Source organism: Pelophylax lessonae (assembly GCF_965119305.1).
Source record: "Pelophylax lessonae genome assembly, chromosome: 7".
In the NCBI taxonomy this organism is placed as follows: Eukaryota; Metazoa; Chordata; class Amphibia; order Anura; family Ranidae; genus Pelophylax; species Pelophylax lessonae.
The window spans coordinates 299,257,221-299,281,702 of record NC_138774.1 but is presented as its reverse complement, the minus strand read 5'-3'; the positions used below and the strand labels follow the sequence as shown (position 1 = coordinate 299,281,702).

At 42.5% G+C, this 24,482-nt stretch overlaps 1 protein-coding gene across 1 annotated transcript; it reads right to left on the bottom strand.

Annotated features, from left to right (window-relative positions):
• Positions 1-237: 237 nt before the first annotated feature.
• On the bottom strand, positions 238-12,084 carry LOC309560137 (protein Wnt-11b-like; the record flags this gene model as incomplete). The annotated part of the gene is made up of 5 exons (XM_082263683.1): positions 238-412; positions 3,495-3,787; positions 5,136-5,413; positions 7,036-7,271; positions 12,014-12,084. The coding sequence occupies 5 exons, from the start codon at positions 12,082-12,084 to the stop codon at positions 238-240; spliced, it is 1,053 nt and encodes a 350-aa protein (XP_082119809.1).
• Positions 12,085-24,482: the final 12,398 nt, after the last annotated feature.

Genomic DNA, 24,482 nt, shown 5'->3' with positions numbered 1-24,482 from the left:
TCCTAGCGGCGTCCCTGATGGCGGCGTCCCTCCGAGGTCTCCAATTGGACGAAGAGTCTTTTATCGGAAGCCGATTCTCCCAACTGCCGCTGGCCGACTCTCCCGTCATCACCAACCAAAACCAGAAGAGTACCAGCATTGTTCCGCCTTCTCACACAAGTACTGATAATAAAATATTTTTTTTTTGGGGGCCCCCAAAGCCCCTTCAATCCAGAAAAAAACTGCGCAAAGCGTTTTTTATTTACAGACGTATCGCTCCACCGTCCGCTCGCATTTTTTGCACATGACGTAGCAGCACCAGTGGTATTTGCACTGGCAGCGCTCCACGATGGTCTCCGTGTAGACGTTGTAGCCGCGCCCGCAACACATCAAGTTACAGCTGTCACTGCCCACCGACGTTTTGTTGCAGAGTCTAGGAGAAAAAAATAAATAAATAAAATTGTTAGTGAGCCGGGGGGGGGGGTAAATAAATAAAGGGGGGGCGGCTAAGAGGGGGGAAAAAAAAAAAAAAATTAAATTGTTGTTAAGTTAGCTGGGGAGGGGGGGATAAATAAAGAAAGAAAGAAGGGGCCGCTAAAAGGGGGGGGGGGGGGAAAATCACTAAGCTAGACAGCCACCTAATACTCAAAATCCACGTAAAAAAAAAAAAAAAAAAAAAAAAAAAATTAATAATAATAATAATAATAATAATAATAATAATAATAATAATAATAATAAGTTAAAAAGTGAGCCAGGGGAAAACACCGCAAGGCACCATGGATTGATGTAGGTTACATTGAATTACTGCAACTCAATGATATGAAAATTTGGCCTAAAAGAATGGATCACAGATACAAAAAACCCATCAAAATCTTAGTTCTGGATGGACTGGCAATTAGTTGATTGGAGCATTTATAAGATCTTGCTAATGACTGTACAGAACTGTTGGTAATTAAAACTAATAAATAAAGTATAAAAACCAAAAACCTAATAAATCCCAACACTAACCGAAATACTAAATACAATTTAGACATACATAAAACCATAAATACTAAAGAAATACTGATAGTATTTGTTTAGTTTATAGTTTTGTTTTTTTTTTTGTTTAGTATTTTATGTAGATCTTCGTATTAGTATTTTTAAAAACACATAAAATACCATTATATTACGATTGTGTTAATAAAAATACAAAAAAAAAAAAAAAAAAAAAAAAATAAAACCATAAATACTAAACAAATACTAGTATTTATGGCTTTATTTTGGTTTTTTAGTATTTTATGTAGGTCTTAGTATTTGTATTTAAGACAACGTATTAGTATTTTTAAAAACACATACTAGGTGTTAAAAAAATACTAATACTAAAGGACAAACATAAAATACTAAAAAAACAAAATAAAACCATAAATACTAAACAAATGATAGTATTAGTATTTATGGTTTGTTTTTTTTTTTAGCATTTTCTGTAGGTATTAGAATTTAAGACATAGGATTAGTATTTTTAAAATACTATTTATTATTATTATTATTATTATTATTATATTAATACTATGAGTTAAAGATACTAATACGAAGGACATGCATAAAATAAAAAATATAATATAAAAAAAATAAAACCATAAATACTAAAACAAATGATAAATACTGATTAGTATTTGTGATTTTATTTTGTTTAGCATTTTATGTAGGTCTTAGTATTTTTAAAAACACATACTAGGTGTTAAAAAATACTAATACTAAAGGACAAACATAAAATACTAAAAAAACAAAATAAAACCATAAATACTAAACAAATGAAACAAATACTGATAGCATTAGTATTTATGGTTTTATTTTGTTTTTTTAGCATTTTCTGTAGGTATTAGAATTTAAGACATAGTATTAGTATTTTTTAAATACTATTATTATATTAATACTATGAGTTAAAGATACTAATATGAAGGACATGCATAAAATACAAAAAATAAATAAAAAATAAAATACAAAAAAATAAATAAATAAAACCATAAATACTAAAACAAAATGATAAATACTGATTAGTATTTGTGATTTTATTTTGTTTAGCATTTTATGTAGGTCTTAGTATTTTTAAAAACACATACTAGGTGTTAAAAAATACTAATACTAAGGACAAACAAAATACTAAAAAAACAAAATAAAACCATAAATACTAAACAAATGAAACAAATACTGATAGTATTAGTATTTATGGTTTTTATTTTGTTTTTTTAGCATTTTCTGTAGGTATTAGAATTTAAGACATAGTATTTTTAAAATACTATTTATTATTATTATATTAATACTATGAGTTAAAGATACTAATACGAAGGACATGCATAAAATACAAAAAATAAAATACAAAAAATAAATAAAAAATAAAACCATAAATACTAAAACAAATGATAAATACTGATTAGTATTTGTGATTTTATTTTGTTTAGCATTTTATGTAGGCCTTAGTATTTTTAAAACACATAAAATACTATTAATTAGATTATGCGTTAAAAATACTAATACTAGTATTTTATGTACGTCTTGGTATTTTTAACACATCGTATTATAATAGTATTTTAAACATACTAATACTACGTCTTAAAAATACAAAAAAAAAAAAATTATATTAATTATATATAACCATAAATATTAAACAAATACTAATACTATCACAGTATTTGTTTATCATTTATGGTTGGATTTTGTTTGTTTTTTTTTTTTTATATAAATATAGTGTTCTTATGTCTTCGTATTTTTAAAAACGTACATAAAATACTATTTATTGGCATTTTATTAATACTAACAAATGCTAATAAATAAAACCATGAAAAACTGACAGATACTAATATACCAGGAGTACAAATCTATTTTATTTTTTTATTATTTATTCATAGAATATATACAAGTCCTAATAAATAAAATCATAAATACTAACAGATACTAGACATTGGAATACTAATGACCAGATACTAAGACCTACTACTAAATACCAATCATATAATAATTGAATACCAACTAAAAAAGAAATACTGCAACTATTAATTTTTTTTTTTTTTTTTTTTTTTTAATTATGGGATTATAAATCCCATTTGAATTTTTTTTATTAAAAAAGTGTCTTTATGATGAAAGTAAATTTTCAAACCCTTTCTCAATACAAGATCTGCTTTAACAACTTGATAAGGGGGTGGGGGGAGGTTTTGGCTTTCCATGCACAAGCCAATCACTATATTTGGTCATCCAACGTTGGCCAATAAGCATCCAATAAAATTGATAGCAGTGGAGATCTGGAAGGGTAGCGTTGATGAGCTACCATTGTTCTATGTGAAGTTATTACTTTGTATTGGTAACATTATGAAATCGCCTCATTGGGACAATCTTAGGTTGCCTGCAGAAGCAATACTCCTTGGTCAAATATCGGCCTCCCCATCCCCAAAGCTTCCGGTATTTCCATCACTCCTGAGAATCGAGTATTGTGGAAGCAAAGACAAAAAAAAAAAAAAAATGCACGCAGCTTGGTTGCTCACCTGTCTTGTGTTCCATAGGACCCAAGCTTGGGATTTCGGGTGCAGTAGTCCGGTGAGCTGTTCAGGTACACCAGTTCAGAGTCATGAATGGGCCGGATGTCCAGCTCCTTGTGCACCAAATGCTTTCGGGTTCCCATCTGTCTGTGCATGACTTTGGTCGCTGCCAAGTACTTGGATTTCAGCTCATCAGCTATATGTGGCAGAGCCTGGAGCCCCTTCCAGCAGGTCTTCACAGAGCAAGAACCGGACACTCCGTGACACTTGCACTTTGTCTCAAGGGAATCCATCAGGACCTACAGAAAAAAATATATACGTCAGCCCACTAGTATACTTCAACACCAAGGACAGGAACTTGCAAACTGGTTTTGTTGCACATGCTTAGACAAGGTGTCCAAGAAATAAAGAAGTCCCATCTACAAGCAATAACATACCATACAAGAACACCTACTGGCAGAATCAACAGGGAATTTTGGTACTTGCACAAAAAAAGGGGGGGACCCCAAAAAGGGAAAACCCAACGTAGCCACCACATCCAGGAACCCAACGCAGCCACCACATCCAGGAACCCAACGCAGCCGCCACATCCAGGAACCCAACGCAGCCGCCACAACCAGGAACCCAACGCAGCCGCCACATCCAGGAACCCAACGCAGCCGCCACATCCAGGAACCCAACGCAGCCGCCACATCCAGGAACCCAACGCAGCCGCCACATCCAGGAACCCAACGCAGCCGCCACATCCAGGAACCCAACGCAGCCGCCACATCCAGGAACCCAACGCAGCCGCCACATCCAGGAACCCAACGCAGCCGCCACATCCAGGAACCCAACGCAGCCGCCACATCCAGGAACCCAACGCAGCCGCCACATCCAGGAACCCAACGCAGCCGCCACATCCAGGAACCCAACGCAGCCGCCACATCCAGGAACCCAACGCAGCCGCCACATCCAGGAACCCAACGCAGCCGCCACATCCAGGAACCCAACGCAGCCGCCACATCCAGGAACCCAACGCAGCCGCCACATCCAGGAACCCAACGCAGCCGCCACATCCAGGAACCCAACGCAGCCGCCACATCCAGGAACCCAACGCAGCCGCCACATCCAGGAACCCAACGCAGCCGCCACATCCAGGAACCCAACGCAGCCGCCACATCCAGGAACCCAACGCAGCCGCCACATCCAGGAACCCAACGCAGCCGCCACATCCAGGAACCCAACGCAGCCGCCACATCCAGGAACCCAACGCAGCCGCCACATCCAGGAACCCAACGCAGCCGCCACATCCAGGAACCCAACGCAGCCGCCACAACCAGGAACCCAACGCAGCCGCCACATCCAGGAACCCAACGCAGCCGCCACAACCAGGAACCCAACGCAGCCGCCACAACCAGGAACCCAACGCAGCCGCCACAACCAGGAACCCAACGCAGCCGCCACAACCAGGAACCCAACGCAGCCACCACATCCAGGAACTGGCTGCAGTAGGACAGGTTTTGTTCTTCAGGTTAGATCTTAAACTGAATGAGGGTTTATAAGTTTTCAAGGTCTAAAAACACCGATCTTCCAATGCATCAATGTGAATGGTTGACAAGTCAAAAAAGAAAAAAAAAAAAAAAAAAAAAAAAAAAGGAGCCTCACCTGTCTGCCGACTGCGTTGTTGTGCAGGTTCATAATTTTGGTGGCTTGTGTTCCAGATTTGCTGGACTTCATAGGAGCGTCCACGAAGGCTGACCCCATCTGGAGGCCGTAACGCAGGTTATCGCCACATCCGCCCCATCGAAAGCTCGGCCCGGGAACCTCAGCCGGCGTGGCACCACACGAGCAAGTCGGCAACTCTCCTGAAGCGCAGGCCCGGGCGATGGTGTGACTTATGGTAGCGGAAGCCAACGCGTACACGAAAGCAGACTCTCGAGTCCCTGGAGAAAGAAGGAAAAAAAATAAAAAATTATACTCCTTAACATGACGAACTGGAGAAAATAGTTTTAGATCTAAACCCAAAAACAAAAATAGAAACATAGCAATTGATTAATGCAGATTAGATTTCTGGAAATCCATGAAGAATTTTCCTAGAAGTACTCCCTCCCATGAGCAAAGTACTCATTCACACAGGGAGAGTACCTGTGTGAATGAGCTTTGGTAAAATATCAACGGTCTAAACGGGGGTTCCTCCCGAAGCTGCCTAGGGGGTTCCTCCCGAAATGGGCAATTTCTGCCTCTCACATTAGTTTCCAATGACACCTTGCTCCTTTTAGCTATCTGTAAGGGGTAATTCTTCCTAATGACAGCAAGAGGAAGGAGCATTCTTCCCACTGACTGTCACACTAATGTGTTATGAGTTGTAGCTTTTTAACTTTTTAGCAGGGGTTCCCCGAGACCAGAAATTTCTTTCAAGGGTTCCTCCTCGGTGTTGAAAAGGTTGAGAAAGGCTGGTCTAAACAGACCCCTGAAGTCTCACTTCGACAGAGAAAAAGATGGAGAATGCAGATCCTCAATTCTTTGTGTGCAGCCTCAGCTGCACCACAGAAGGCACTCTGTACAGAGGCTCCCTGCTCATTCACAAACTGAAGCATAGCAAACAGGGGGGGGGCAGGTTGGTAAGCTATGATCAAAAGCTTTTGAACTGCCCACACCAGGGGTCTCCAAACTTTCTAAGCAAAGGGTCAGTTTACTTGTCCTTCAGGCTTTAGGGGGGGCCGGACTGTGGCCAGTGGGAGTAGAAATCGCCTTGACATCAGCACCCCATCATTGGTTTTACCGAGACGATTAGTGCCCCATTGTTGGGTATCAATTGGAAGGATAGAGCCCATTTATGGGGTCAGCAGGGGGGAATGGTACCCCCATCATTGGGGTCAGTTGGTGGAATAGTGCCCCAAAGGCTAGATAAGGGCAAGCAAAGGGCCACATATTGCCCCCTGGCTGCATTTCGGAGACCACTGGCCTACACCATAAAGTTGCCTGGGCCCCCCCCCCCCATGTTGGACTAATGGGGCTCAGGTCCCATACAGGAAGGCCAGTGTACCCCCTTATCTGGTCACAGAAACCTTTCTTGTAAGTTTAAAAGTTATCAACCACTCCCATGCCCTATATACTGGGTCACCCCTTAGCTGACTGGGTGCCAAGGCCAAACGGGTTCACCATCAACATTTTTTGGAGTTTTCTTTAAAAAAAAAAAGCAGCATCTTTTCCTCGTTGCAGAGCAAAAACATACAGAGGCAGTTTCCTTTCGTAAAGCTCACATATCAAGAGCCGGTCCTCCCAGCTCCCAATATTCCGAGACCAGGAGCGGTCAGTGACCGCTTGTCTCGGTGCTGGGGTGCACAACCAAGCATGCTCCCAAGCACAAGAACATGCCACATATGTGGCACCACAGGAGAGACCCCACCTCTGACACCAAAAAGTGTTCAGCCGTCATAAAAGGGTTAAGTCCAGTTTGGGGTGAAACTTTGTAAATCCGGTTTCCAGAAACCAAGAGAAGTTCATATTTTATTTCCTTCCGAAAAGAATCTCTGTACATTGCAAGATCACATTCAGGTTTTACCTTTCAGCAAGTCCGGCGTGAAGTGAGGTGCAAGTTCAATGGAGGAGCAATTCCAGCGCATGTCGGACAAGGTCATCTGGCAGGCATGTTTTGTCTGTTTGGCGGCGGTGACGACGCTCTGCATGAGTTCCAGGTTCCGTCTGCAAAGCTGCATCTGGTCAGGGACCAGTCCTTTGAGGAGGTTGCAGTGTTCACTCTCGTTCCAGGCCACAGAACTGCCGTTAATGGTGAGACCCCTGAAAGGTGGAGAAGATTTAAAGATTCCATTAGACCAAAGAACAGCAAATGTTCCACTGATTGCTACATAAGACTTGAAGAACATGAAAAACGCTTTATAAAACATTCCTGAAGACCACCCCTTGCAGGAGGCCCCCTTGCCATCCCATGCAGTATTATCCAAAAGGAATTTAAGACCTGCTTAAATTTTTACGTCATAACGCATGTGTGTCAAGTTGCCCTACGGGAGCTTTTTGAGAAGAACGGGCTGCCGATGCACCAAAGCATCCCAAAATTCAGACGTCGTCGTTGTCTAAGTTTCTGCCTGGGTTGGGTGTTTTAGACAAGATGCCCAACCTAGAGTGAGAAGTAAACCCCAGAGGCCTTGAAATGTATGCAACTGTCCTAATACTGCAGGAGGATGATCTGAGGTCTACCAGGCCTGGCCAGGCACCACTGACCATAAAATACTAAAAATATTAGAAGACTCACTACATTGGAACACCACTGACCGTAGCTTATGACTGGACAGGTTAGAAAATCTTGTATGATGGTTTGCCCCCTCCTGATAAGCCGGCACTGGAGACTGGTTCTCTTAAAAGAACTAATGCCTCGTTTCCACTGAGCGGAACGGTTCGGTACAGTTTGGAAGGGTTAGAATGGTCCGGCCTATTCAGGTGATCGTTTCCACTGCAAGTCGGGCCACCAGGGACCATGCGGGGTTTACACCAAATGAGGTGTTTGTTTTGCTCTTTCATTTGACGTGAGCATTGAAGTTTTCCTGTCCGCCAATCAGTGGAATCTATCACGTGACGCCAGTAGCTCCGCCCTAACCGTACCGTACCATTTCCTATGGCCCTACATCTGAAGCAGGACCAGGAATGGTGCGGTTTGGTTCGGTTGTATGGGCCACTTTCATAATGGAAACTCTCAAATTAGCGTACCGTACCGACCCGAACCGATCCGCTCAGTGGAAACGGGGCATAAGCTAGAGTCTAAGGCAGGGGTCTTCAGACTTTGGCCCTTCAGTTGTTCAGGAACTACAGTTCCCATCATGCCTAGTCCGGTCTTAGAAGGCCAGTGTTTTACAATGCCTCATGAGATGTTTAGTTCCGCAACAGCTGAAGGGCCGCAGTTTGAGGTTTCATGGTCTAGGGCAGTGAAGGCGAACCTTGGCACCCCAGATGTTTTGGAACTACATTTCCATGATGCTTATGCACCGCAGTGTGGTTGAGCATCATGGGAAATGTAGTTCCAAAACATCTGGGGTGCCAACGTTCGCCATAACTGGTGGTCTATGATCTACAGCAGGGATTCCCGAACTACGACCCTGCAGTTGCCGCAGGACTACACATCCCATGAGGCATTGTAAAATTCTGACATTCACATACATGACTAGGCATGATGGGAATTGTAGTTCCTGAACAACTGGAGGGCCATAGTTTGGGAATCCATGATCTACATTCTCCCCCTTCCCCACCCCAACCTGCAGCCTGGGGACCACATATGGCAATAGTCCATTTTCCCTACCTAGGTGCTCAATTAAGCCTAAGAAAACTATTCTTTAAGCCAGCCTTGCTCAAACTTTTTACCCAAGAGGAACCCTTGAAATTTTTACATCTCAGGGAACCCCTGCTACGATTAGTCCAGTGGTAGTCTACGGGAAGAAGGTCCCCTTACAGTGGGGGGTCTACGGGAAGAAGGTCCCCTTACAGTGGTGGTCTACAGGAAGAATGCACCCCTAACAGTGGTGGTCTACGGGAAGAATGCCCCCCCAACAGTGGTGGTCTACGGGAAGAATGCCCCCCCAACAGTGGTGGTCTACGGGAAGAATGCCCCCCCAACAGTGGTGGTCTACGGGAAGAATGCCCCCCCAACAGTGGTGGTCTACGGGAAGAATGCCCCCCTTACAGTGGTGGTCTACGGGAAGAAGGTCCCCTTAAAGGTCCCCTTACAGTGGTGGTCTACGGGAAGAAGGTCCCCTTACAGTGGTGGTCTACGGGAAGAAGGTCCCCTTACAGTGGTGGTCTACGGGAAGAAGGTCCCCTTACAGTGGTGGTCTACGGGAAGAAGGTCCCCTTACAGTGGTGGTCTACGGGAAGAATGCCCTCCCTGACAGTGGCGGTCTACAGAAGAATGCCCTCCCTGACAGTGGTGGTTAGAATGCCACCAATACAGCTTTGACTATCATTGGTGTCATGCTACTGGCTCTGCCAAGTGGTGATGGACTGGGCTCTTTGACGGAACCATCAGACAGGAGGTTGGTTAGCCACAGCACAAGCAACCTCTTGCAACCTCTGGAGGAACCTTAGGATTTCCATGGAGCCCTGGCTGAGAAGGGCTACTTTAGACTGTTAGAATAGCAGTTTACTGTAATGTGTCTCCAGTCTATGACCGCCTCCTGAAGCATGTCCTCAGTCTCCTACATCTCCTATGCCAGATTTGGGTATGCATGATCTTTGAACCTCTCCTGTAGCATGTCTGGAGGACCCCCTGGCCACTCCAACGCAGGAGGACCCCCTGGCCACTCCAACGCAGGAGGAACCCCTGGCCACTCCAACGCAGGAGGAACCCCTGGCCACTCCAACGCAGGAGGAACCCCTGGCCACTCCAACGCAGGAGGAACCCCTGGCCACTCCAACGCAGGAGGAACCCCTGGCCACCCCAACGCAGGAGGAACCCCTGGCCACCCCAACGCAGGAGGAACCCCTGGCCACCCCAACGCAGGAGGACCGCCTGGCCACCCCAACGCAGCCTTGCATTACATTATAAGAAGCCCTTTTGCAAGGTCAGCCCCCCTCCCATATCAAGTAGGTTGACCACCATTGGTCTATGGCCAGCTCCATAGAGCTGGGAGTGGAGAGCACAGACATCAAACAGATAATAAAAGATAATGGGAGTTCAGGGATTGTGGCTCAGCATCTCAGGGTCCACAGACAAGATAAGACCTGGCTCCTGTACTGATAAGGACATTTGTAGGGAAGGCTGGGCATATTGACAGATGGGCCCTAACTGATCGCCAATTTGTACATACAAGCAGAAATCGGAGATCTGGTATTATCTATTCACTGTACAACGCTCCATAGATAAGATGATATCTGCCCATCCACACACCAGGTGGACATGAGCCGGAATCTGCTAGAATGCTGACCGCCAATGTCCTGGTGACGGTGGTTTTACCAGACAGGAAAGGAGGATAAATCTACCAATAGCAACACAGACCATAAAAAAAATGTTCTTTGCTGGACTGTATGGAAAGACTGGAACCCCCATCAGACTTTTCTATCTGCACTTCATGGAAATGTTCCCTCACTTCCAGTTGGGTGAAAAATGGTCAGCAGATCAGGAAGAGAAGGGAAATCTGTCCGTCCGTAGAGGACAGCGAGAAGCTCCAGGAGGCCACAGCACTGGAGTTCAGGCAAGCATAGTTCTGCTTTATACAGCGCATGAAGATTGCATGACAGGGTGACAACACAAGCAGAATTGGGAGAAAGGGACAGAGCGTTGTCACCGTATAACAGGAAGTGGCTGAACAAGGACCTCCAGAGATTATTTCACCTGCAGGTTTAGGGTTTAAAAGGACAATACATAGGAGAGCCGGAGCTCACATCCACGTACAAAACACATGCACACCCCGAGCCTGATCAGCTACAGACATACACAGGAGGATAAACCAACAATCTGATTGGATAGCCAGAATTAGACACTACCCCCCCCCCCTAATTCAGCAACCCACTGGAGAGGAGTCCAAGAGCAGCCCCCCTATGTAGCAACTAACTTGAAAGGAGTCCCAGAGTTCACCCATATAGCAACTCTGGAGAAGGGGGTCCCAAAGCCCCTAATACAACTCTGTAGAGAGGGGGGGTCCCAGAGCCCCTCCTCCATACAACTCTCTAGAGGGGGGTCCCAGAGCCCCCCCACTTCCATACCACATTTCTCTAGAGAGGGGGTCCCAGAGCCCCCCACTTCCATACCACATTAATCTAGAGAGGGGGTCCCAGAGCCCCCCATTCAGCAACTTTCTATAGGGGGGTCCCAGAGCTCCCCTCCATACAACTCTTTAGACAGGGTCCCAGAGTCCCCCCCATTCAGCAACTTTCTAGACAAGGGGTCCCAGAGCACCCCCCTCCATACTACAACTCTAGAGACAGGGTCCCAGAAGAGCCCTCCATTCAGCAACTTTCTAGAAAGGTGGTCCCAGAGCCCCCCCCCCCCCTCCATACCACATATCTAGAAAGGGGGTCCCAGAGCCCCCCCCCCTCCTCTTTCACACTACAACTTTCTAGAGAGAGGGGGTCCCAGAGCCCCGCCTCCATAATACAACTCTAGAGACAGGGTCCCAGAGCCCCCCATTCAGAAACTCTCTAGAGAGGGGGTCCCAGAGCCCCCCCTCCATAATACAACTCTAGAGACAGGGTCCCAGAGCCCCCCATTCAGAAACTCTCTAGAGAGGGGGTCCCAGAGCCCCCCCTCCATAATACAACTCTAGAGACAGGGTCCCAGAGCCCCCCATTCAGAAACTCTCTAGAGAGGGGGTCCCAGAGCCCCCCCTCCATAATACAACTCTAGAGACAGGGTCCCAGAGCCCCCCCCCCCCCCCCCATTGAGAAACTCTTTAAAGAGGGGGATTCCAGAGCCCCCCCCCCATACTACAACTATCAAAAGCCCCCCCATACAGTAAATATTGAAGGAAGGGTCCCAGAGAAGCCCCCATACAGCAAATCTCCGGAGAGGAGTCCCAGAGCAATGCAGTTCTACTTACAGCCATTGGATGGCGCCACCAGAGACGAAGCAGGAGCAGAGCAGAGCGATCCACAGATAGAACGTATCCATTGCCGGTAATGGGGGTCCCGGGGGGAGGTGAGGTGGGGGGGTCTCCAACAAAAGCGGGTACAAGTCCCAATGTGAGTGCTGATCAGAGGGGGGCGCTGTGCGGCTCTATTATACGGATCTGAGCGGCGATCTCACCGATACTTCTCTCTCTATAGATCGCTACATTGTGTCCGACTCCGGCTCCCGACTCCTTATAAAGGGCTCTCTGACGTCACCCGGGACCGCCCCCTCCCCCTGCATTGTCCAGGTGGGATCGCTCCACCCCTATGGAGGATGTCCTGCCTTCCTGTTCTCACCTGTGTGCCAGGTACATGTATTATTATTCATGGCGGCCCCAATATATATATACTGTATAATTATATATATTATTATTATTCATGGGTCCAATATATATACTGTATATATTATTATTATTATTATTTATGGGTCCAATATATACTGTATATATTATTATTATTATTATTTATGGGTCCAATATATACTGTATATATTATTATTATTATTCATGGGTCCAATATATATATACTGTATATATTATTATTATTATTCATGGCGGCTCCAATATTTACTGTATAATTATATATATTATTATTATTATTATTCATGGGTCCAATATATATACTGTATATATTATTATTATTATTTATGGGTCCAATATTTACTGTATATATATTATTATTATTATTATTATTCATGGGTCCAATATTTACTGTATATATTATTATTATTATTATTATTATACATGGCAGGTACAATATATACTGTATATATTATTATTATTATTATTATTATTATTCATGGTGGGTACAATATAAACTGTATATATTATTATTAATATTCATGGCGGGTACAATATATACTGTATATATTATTATTATGGCGGGTACAATATATACTGTATATATTATTATTATTCATGGTGGGTACAATATATACTGTATATATTATTATTATTATTCATGGCGGGTACATTATATATATTATTCATGGAGGGTACATTATATGTAATATTATCTATGGAAGGTACGTTATATATTATTATCATCCATGAGAGGTACATTATATATAATATTCATGGAGGGTATATTATATATAAAAATATTCTGGGAAGGTACATTATATATATAATATTGTCACTCATGCCTGGTACATTATACAGGTATAGATGAATATGGGTGTCATTTCATAGTGATCTGTGGCAGGTATACTGTATAAAGCTTTGTATTTCATTATCAAGTGATTGATGGCAGGTATATATTACTCTGCATTGTATTATAAAGTGACATATGGCAAATATATCACATGGGTATATACCAATCTGTATCTGAATATATAGTGATCTATGGAAAGGACATCACACAGGTATCACAGGTATACATCACACAGGTATACATCACACAGGTATACATCACACAGGTATACATCACACAGGTATACATCACACAGGTAGATCACACAGGTATACATCACACAGGTATACATCACACAGGTATACATCACACAGGTAGATCACACAGGTATACATCACACAGGTATACATCACACAGGTAGATCACACAGGTATACATCACACAGGTAGATCACACAGGTATGCATCACACAGGTATACATCACACAGGTGGATCACACAGGTATATATCAAACAGGTACCTCACACAGGTATACATCACACAGGCATAGATCACACAGGCATAGATCACACAGGCATAGATCACACAGGCATAGATCACACAGGCATAGATCACACAGGCATAGATCACACAGGCATAGATCATACAGGCATAGATCATACAGGTGGATCAGACAGGTACATCACACAGGTATAGATCACACAGGTATAGATCACACAGGTATAGATCACACAGGTATAGATCACACAGGTATATATCACACAGGTGGATCAGACAGGTATATATCACACAGGTATAGATCACACTGGTAGATCACACAGGTATATATCACACAGGTATACATCACACAGGTGGATCAGACAGGTATATATCACACAGGTATATATCACACTGGTAGATCAGACAGGTATATATCACACAGGTGGATCAGACAGGTAGATCACACAGGTGGATCACACAGGTGGATCACACAGGTATATATCACACAGGTATATATCACACAGGTGGATCAGACAGGTATATATCACACAGGTGGATCACACAGGTATATATCACACAGGTATATATCACACAGGTGGATCAGACAGGTATATATCACACAGGTATAGATCACACAGGTATAGATCACACTGGTAGATCACACAGGTATATATCACACAGGTGGATCAGACAGGTATATATCACACAGGTGGATCACACAGGTAGATCACACAGGTGGATCACACAGGTGGATCACACAGGTATATATCACACAGGTATAGATCACACAGGTAGATCACACAGGTGGATCACACAGGTGGATCACACAGGTGGATCACACAGGTATATATCACACAGGTATATATCACACAGGTGGATCAGGCAGGTATATATCACACAGGTATAGATCACACAGGTAGATCAGACAGGTATATATCACACAGGTAGATCACACAGGTAGATCACACAGGTGGATCAGGCAGGTATATATCACACAGGTAGATCAGACAGGTATATATCACACAGGTATAGATCACACAGGTAGATCACACAGGTATATATCACACAGGTAGATCACACAGGTATACATCACACAGGTATACATCACACAGGTAGATCACACAGGTATACATCACACAGGTATACATCACACAGGTATACATCACACAGGTGGATCACACAGGTATACATCACACAGGTATACATCACACAGGTATACATCACACAGGTATACATCACACAGGTGGATCACACAGGTATATATCACACAGGTATAGATCACACAGGTGGATCAGACAGGTATATATCACACAGGTATATATCACACAGGTGGATCACACAGGTATATATCACACAGGTATAGATCACACAGGTGGATCAGACAGGTATATATCACACAGGTATATATCACACAGGTGGATCACACAGGTATATATCACACAGGTATAGATCACACAGGTGGATCAGACAGGTATATATCACACAGGTAGATCAGACAGGTATATATCACACAGGTATAGATCACACAGGTAGATCACACAGGTATATATCACACAGGTAGATCACACAGGTATACATCACACAGGTATACATCACACAGGTAGATCACACAGGTATACATCACACAGGTATACATCACACAGGTATACATCACACAGGTGGATCACACAGGTATACATCACACAGGTATACATCACACAGGTATACATCACACAGGTATACATCACACAGGTGGATCACACAGGTATATATCACACAGGTATAGATCACACAGGTGGATCAGACAGGTATATATCACACAGGTATATATCACACAGGTGGATCACACAGGTATATATCACACAGGTATAGATCACACAGGTAGATCAGACAGGTATATATCACACAGGTAGATCACACAGGTGGATCACACAGGTGGATCAGACTCTCTATCTCATTATCAGAGTGAAACTCTATCAGGTGTTAGCTGAGAGGTGACAGAAATCGGATTATAACACTTTGTGCTGTAATGTAGATTAATGAATGAGACTAGCGGGGGGGATAATGACGGATTTGGAGCGACACCTCCCCCCCCTCCTTCTCCTCCTCCCCCCCTCCTTCTCCCCCCCCCCCTTCTATAGAGAAGACATTATTATTAGATTGAAATATAGGAGAGCACAATTTTATTTCTGAACAATGGCTGATAAACGTTTTAAGGTTCATTTCACCTTTTCCCATAAATCTATGTTGATATATTTGCTGAAAATGCTGTGGAAAAAAATAAAAAAAACGAATGCAGCCACCACCTCTGAAGACTGTAAGCTGCAATATATTTGACATTTTTGGGATGCACGGGTGCTCAACCTGTGGGCCTCCAGCTTTTGCAGGAACTACAAGTCCCATCATGCCTTCGCCTTTGGGAGTCATGCTTGTAACTGCCAGCCTTGCAATGCTTCATGGGACTTGTAGTTGTGTAACTCGGGGAGGGCTGCCCATGGTCGGGGCTGCTGTTAGAAATCACGGGGGGCCCCATACACCCTACTTGGCAGGGCCCCAGACCCCCCACCCCCTGAATTCATCAAAAAAATATTTTCACAAAAAATACACTAAAATAATCATTAGTGGACACAAACATAACAGAGAACCCGTCTTTTGGTTTTTTACATTTATTGTTTTTTTAATGTATAACTTTTTTTTTTTTTTTTTTTTAAATGTTAAAATTTTTTACAATTATTTTATTTTATTTTACAAATTTTTTTTAATTTATTACAAAGTTTAATTATTTTATTTATTTTTTATTTTATTTTAATTTATTACAATGTTTAATTATTTTATTTTTTTACAATTTTTTAAAATTTATTACAATGTTTAATTATTTTTTTTATTTTATTTTTTTAAATTTATTTCATTTATTACAATGTTTAATTATTTTTTTTTATTTTATTTTTTTAAATTTATTACAATGTTTAATTATTTTATTTTATTTTTTTACAATTTTTTTCATTTATTACAATGTTTAATTATTTTTTTTTATTTTATTTTTTTAAATTTATTACAATGTTTAATTATTTTATTTTATTTTTTTACAATTTTTTTTTCATTTATTACAATGTTTAATTATTTTTTTATTTTATTTTTTTAAATTTATTACGTTTAATTATTTTATTTTTTTTTTACAATTTTTTTCATTTATTACAATGTTTAATTTTTTTTTATTTTATTTTTTTAAATTTATTACAATGTTTAATTATTTTATTTTTTTACAATTTTTTCATTTATTACAATGTTTAATTATTTTTTTTTATTTATTTTTTTTTAAATTTATTACAATGTTTAATTATTTTATTTTTTTTTACAATTTTTTTAAATTTATTACGTTTAATTATTCATTTTTTTTTTTTTACAATTTTTTTTTTTTTTTTACAGGACAGGGAGACCAGCAGCGCTGCGGGGGGACCTTTATAATAATAGGGGGGCACACGGGAAGGGGAGGGGGGGCTCAGAAGCAGGCAGAACAGGGAGGGGGATCGTTGTCAGAGAAACTGTGTCTGTGTATCTCCCCACAGCAGCTGAAAGCTGGCAGGAGGAGGACAAAATGGCTTTCAGCTGCTGCAGGGAGCCGCACAGGACTTCCTTCTGTAATTGCCCCTCCGGACCGCACCGATTCCCCGCGCTGTTGGGGCCCCCCTGTGTGCCTGGGGGACTGGTGGTTCCCCCCCCCTATCAGTGGCCCTGCCCATGGTCTTGTTCATGCAGGTGTACCCATGTACACCCATGTGAGGGGGGTGTTCCGTGCATCCGCATGCAGGGAGTCCCATTCATGTCTATTGGGGTGCAATGGCTGCACTGACACAGACGCTGCTCCCGATTGGACATCTGTGTGGGGGCGTGTCCCCGGGTGCAGGGAACGACCTGTGCGGGAAAACACAGCCCTTGGCCTGTGTGAATGAAGCCTGAAAATACTTTGAGTCTCCATTCACAGGACAGCCCAGGACTTCCTCTCATATCTTTTATCCGATACAATGTATAAAAAATATTACACACGCCAACACGTGTCCCCATCCGGCGTGTTCCTCCATACACACGCCAACAAATGTCCCCATCCTGCGTGTTCCTCCATACACACGCCAACACATTTCCCCATCCTGTGTGTTCCTCCATACACACGCCAACACATGTCCCCATCCTGTGTGTTCCTCCATACACACGCCAACAAATGTCCCCATCCTGCGTGTTCCTCCATACACACGCCAACAAATGTCCCCATCCTGCGTGTTCCTCCATACACACGCCAACACATTTCCCCATCCTGTGTGTTCCTCCATACACACGCCAACACATGTCCCCATCCGGCGTGTTCCTCCATACACACGCCAACAAATGTCCCCATCCGGCGTGTTCCTCCATACACACGCCAACACATGTCCCCATCCGGCGTTTTCCTCCATACACACGCCAACAAATGTCCCCATCCTGCGTGTTCCTCCATACACACGCCAGCACATGTCCCCATCCGGCGTGTTCCTCCATACACACGCCAACAAATGTCCCCATCCGGCGTGTTCCTCCATACACACGCCAACACATTTCCCCATCCGGCGTGTTCCTCCATACACACGCCAACAAATGTCCCCATCCTGCGTGTTCCTCCATACACACGCCAACAAATGTCCCCATCCTGCGTGTTCCTCCATACACACGCCAACAAATGTCCCCATCCGGCGTGTTCCTCCATACACACGCCAACAAATGTCCCCACCCTGCGTGTTCCTCCATACACACGCCAACACATGTCCCCATCCGGCGTGTTCCTCCATACACACGCCAACACATGTCCCCATCCGGCGTGTTCCTCCATACACACGCCAGCACATGTCCCCATCCGGCGTGTTCCTCCATACACACGCCAACAAATGTCCCCATCCGGCGTGTTCCTCCATACACACGCCAACACATTTCCCCATCCGGCGTGTTCCTCCATACACACGGGAAACAAATGTCCCCATCCTGCGTGTTCCTCCATACACACGCCAACAAATGTCCCCATCCTGCGTGTTCCTCCATACACACGCCAACAAATGTCCCCATCCGGCGTGTTCCTCCATACACACGCCAACAAATGTCCCCATCCGGCGTGTTCCTCCATACACACGCCAACAAATGTCCCCATCCTGCGTGTTCCTCCATACACACGCCAACAAATGTCCCCATCCGGCGTGTTCCTCCATACACACGCCAACACATTTCCCCATCCTGTGTGTTCCTCCATACACACGCCAACACATGTCCCCATCCGGCGTGTTCCTCCATACACACGCCAACAAATGTCCCCATCCTGCGTGTTCCTCCATACACACGCCAACACATTTCCCCATCCTGTGTGTTCCTCCATACACACGCCAACACATGTCCCCATCCGGCGTGTTCCTCCATACACACGCCAACAAATGTCCCCATCCGGCGTGTTCCTCCATACACACGCCAACACATGTCCCCATCCGGCGTTTTCCTCCATACACACGCCAACAAATGTCCCCATCCTGCGTGTTCCTCCATACACACGCCAGCACATGTCCCCATCCGGCGTGTTCCTCCATACACACGCCAACAAATGTCCCCATCCGGCGTGTTCCTCCATACACACGCCAACACATTTCCCCATCCGGCGTGTTCCTCCATACACACGCCAACAAATGTCCCCATCCTGCGTGTTCCTCCATACACACGCCAACAAATGTCCCCATCCTGCGTGTTCCTCCATACACACGCCAACAAATGTCCCCATCCGGCGTGTTCCTCCATACACACGCCAACAAATGTCCCCACCCTGCGTGTTCCTCCATACACACGCCAACACATGTCCCCATCCGGCGTGTTCCTCCATACACACGCCAACACATGTCCCCATCCGGCGTGTTCCTCCATACACACGCCAGCACATGTCCCCATCCGGCGTGTTCCTCCATACACACGCCAACAAATGTCCCCATCCGGCGTGTTCCTCCATACACACGCCAACACATTTCCCCATCCGGCGTGTTCCTCCATACACACGGGAAACAAATGTCCCCATCCTGCGTGTTCCTCCATACACACGCCAACAAATGTCCCCATCCTGCGTGTTCCTCCATACACACGCCAACAAATGTCCCCATCCGGCGTGTTCCTCCATACACACGCCAACAAATGTCCCCATCCGGCGTGTTCCTCCATACACACGCCAACAAATGTCCCCATCCTGCGTGTTCCTCCATACACACGCCAACAAATGTCCCCATCCGGCGTGTTCCTCCATACACACGCCAACACATTTCCCCATCCTGTGTGTTCCTCCATACACACGCCAACACATGTCCCCATCCGGCGTGTTCCTCCATACACACGCCAACAAATGTCCCCATCCTGCGTGTTCCTCCATACACACGCCAACACATGTCCCCATCCGGCGTGTTCCTCCATACACACGCCAACACATGTCCCCATCCGGCGTGTTCCTCCATACACACGCCAACACATGTCCCCATCCGGCGTGTTCCTCCATACACACGCCAACAAATGTCCCCATCCTGCGTGTTCCTCCATACACACGCCAACAAATGTCCCCATCCGGCGTGTTCCTCCATACACACGCCAACACATTTCCCCATCCTGTGTGTTCCTCCATACACACGCCAACACATGTCCCCATCCGGCGTGTTCCTCCATACACACGCCAACAAATGTCCCCATCCTGCGTGTTCCTCCATACACACGCCAACACATGTCCCCATCCGGCGTGTTCCTCCATACACACGCCAACACATGTCCCCATCCGGCGTGTTCCTCCATACACACGCCAACACATGTCCCCATCCGGCGTGTTCCTCGCACCCCTCTGCGTTGTCAGAGATGGTTGCAGGTCACAGATTAGCATTTGACACCTCCGCTCCCCTCTCACATCAGAGGTGTGAATTCCCCCCCCCCCTCCCATTTCCCTGTTTGCTTTGAAAGGAGATTTCATGTCACTTCTATTGACTTGCAAACAAGCTCTGAGCTCCAGTAGCCAGGAATGGTGTCAGAGCTCCTGGGACCCCCCCCCCCTGGCCTGGGCCCATTATAGGGGTCCAAACACTCTCCTGTGCAGGAATCATACAATCCCAGTGTTTGTGTGCAAAGCATCCGATAACGTGTGATAGTGTGATGTCATCAATGATAAGAAGGGGCGGTCCGACTACTGGATACGTCAAACGCCACTTATCTGCGCCACGCATGGCATGGTAGACGCTGAAGGTACAAAAAAAATAAGAAATTTCTGCTACCCTTAATTTTTTTATTCAACAATATTATTATTATTAATTATCCCCTCTGGGTTTTTTATTTCTTACAAAAAAAAAAAGAAAAAAAGAGAAAAATTTTGAAGAAAAAAAAAGTTTTTCTTATTTTCTGTGAGTAAATTTTGAAAATAAGTAAATTTTTCTCCTTCACTGATGTGCGCTGATGAGGCGGCACTGATGGGCACTGATAGGCTGCACTGATGGGCACTGATGAGGCGGCACTGATGGGCACTGATAGGCTGCACTGATGGGCACTGATAGGCTGCACTGATGGGCACTGATGTGGTGGCACTGATGGGCACTGATAGGCTGCACTGATGGGCACTGATAGGCTGCACTGATGGGCACTGATGAGGCGGCACTGATGGGCACTGATAGGCTGCACTGATGGGCACTGATGTGGTGGCACTTATGGGCACTGATGAGGTGGCACTGATGAGGAGGTACTAATATGCCGCACTGATGGGCACTGATAGGCTGCACTGATGGGCACTGATGAGGTGGCACTGATGAGGAGGTACTAATATGCCGCACTGATGGGCACTAATAGGCAGCACTGATGAGCACTGATAGGCGGCACTGATGAGCACTGATAGGCGGCACTGATGGGCGCTGAGAGGCGGCACTGATGGGCACTGACAGGCGGCACTGATGGACACTGACAGGTGACACTGATGGGCACTGACGGTGGCACTGATGGGCGGCACTGGTGGGCAGCACCATCAGTGCCTACAATCAGTGCCCATAGTGCTGCCAGTCAGTGCCCATCAGTGCCTAGACTAGGGCACTGACTGGCAGTACTATGGGCACTGATGGCGGGCAGTAATTGGCGCTTTATTTACATTTTGTGTAATCAGTGCCCTGATTACTTGTCCTTGTCTCCCCTATGAGGAGGAGCCACTTATCGGCTCTCCTCACCTCACCCTCTGACAGTGAGGAGAGCCGAATAATGACAATTCTCATTTACATGTGACCGGCTGTGATTGGACACCGCTGATCACATGGGTAAAGAGTCACGTCATTGACTCTTTACCGAGATCGGGGTCACGCCGTGCCCTAGCAACCCGGGGGCGCGAGAGAGGCTGTTCTGGTGGGCCGTCATATGACGGCGTCCCTGGATAATAGCTACACCACTTCGCCGTCATTCGGGTAGCAAGTGGTTAATGTTACGAAAAAAAAAAAAAAAACTTACAACATATAAACCAAATTAATACAGCCCACCCACTTTAAAAATACAAATAAAACAACAATATAATGTAAAAAAATATATCTATATTATTAGTATTATTATTATACAGGATTTATATATCGCCGACAGTTTACGTAGCGCTTTACAATAAAAAGGGGGGGGGGCAGCACAATTTACAACACAAAAAGGAATAGGAGGCCCCGGCTCATGGGGCTTATAATAAATCTTAGATGCAGAACAAACAAATGTATTCAAAAACAACATATAAACCAAATATAATACAGCGCACCCCCTTTAAAAATACCAATGAAATAAAAAAAAAAAAAAAAACAACAACAATATAATGTAAAATAAATAAATAATTAAATAAACAATTTATTAAAAAAAATAATAAAAAAAAAAATAACAGTATAATGTCTCAATCAAATGAGAGCAATAATAATATAAAATATCTTTGATCTGTATAAATGAATCTAAATGGATGCAGAACATAAAAACTTATTCAAAAACAACATATAAACCAAATATAATACAGCGCACCCCCTTTAAAAATACCAATGAAATAAAAAAAAAAAAAAAACAACAACAATATAATGTAAAATAAATAAATAATTAAATAAACAATTTATTAAAAAAAAAATAATAATAAAAAAAAATAACAGTATAATGTCTCAATCAAATGAGAGCAATAATAATATAAAATATCTTTGATCTGTATAAATGAATCTAAATGGATGCAGAACATAAAAACGTATTAAAAAACAACATATAAACCAAATATAATATAGCGCACCCCCTTTAAAAATACCAATGAAATAAAAAAAAAACAAAAAAAACAACAACAATATAATGTAAAATAAATAAATAATTAAATAAACAATTTATTAAAAAAAAATAATAAAAAAAAAATAACAGTATAATGTCTCAATCAAATGAGAGCAATAATAATATAAAATATCTTTGATCTGTATAAATTAATCTAAATGGATGCAGAACATAAAAACGTATTCAAAAACAACATATAAACCAAATATAATACAACGCACAATAAAAATGAGAACAATAATAATATAAAATATCTTTAATCTGTATAAATGAATCTAAATAGATGCAGCAGTACATAAAAATGTATTCAAAAACACCTTACATCATATAAACCAAAATAATACAACACACCCGCTTTAAAAATACCAATGAAATAAAAAAAAATCAAATAAAAAAATAACAGTATAATGTCTCAATCAAATGAGAGCAATAATAATATAAAATATCTTTGATCTGTATAAATTAATCTAAATGGATGCAGAACATAAAAACTTATTCAAAAACAACATATAAACCAAATATAATACAACGCACAATAAAATGAGAGCAATAATAATATAAAATATCTTTAATCTGTATAAATGAATCTAAATAGATGCAGCAGTACATAAAAATGTATTCAAAAACACCTTACATCATATAAACCAAAATAATACAGCACATCCCCTTTAAAAATACCAATGAAATAAAAAATAAAAATAAAAAAACAACAATATAATATCACAATCAAATGAGAGCAATAATAATATAAAATATCTTTGATCTGTATAAATGAATCTAAATGGATGCAGAACATAAAAACTTATTCAAAAACAACATATAAACCAAATATAATACAGCGCACCCCCTTTAAAAATACCAATGAAATAAAAAAAAAAAAACAACAACAATATAATGTAAAATAAATAAATAATTAAATAAACAATTTATTAAAAAAAATAATAAAAAAAAAAAAATAACAGTATAATGTCTCAATCAAATGAGAGCAATAATAATATAAAATATCTTTGATCTGTATAAATTAATCTAAATGGATGCAGAACATACAAATGTATTCAAAAACACCTTACAAGAAATAAACCAAAATAATACAGCCCACCCGCTTTAAAAATACAAATAAAAAAATAAAACAACAATAAAATGTAAAAAAATAAAAATAAAATAATTATTATTAGTATTATTATACAGGATTTATATAGCGCCAACAGTTTACGTAGCGCTTTACAATATAAAGGAGGGGGGGCAGCACAATTTACAATACAGTTCAATACAAACGGAATAGGAGGGCCCCGGCTCATGGGGCTTATAATAAATCTTGGATACAGAACATACAAATGTATTCAAAAACAACATATAAACCAAATATAATACAACGCACCCCCTTTAAAAATAGCAATGAAATAAAAAAAAAAAAAAAAACAACAACAATATAATGTAAAATAAATAAATAATTAAATAAACAATTTATTAAAAAAAATAATA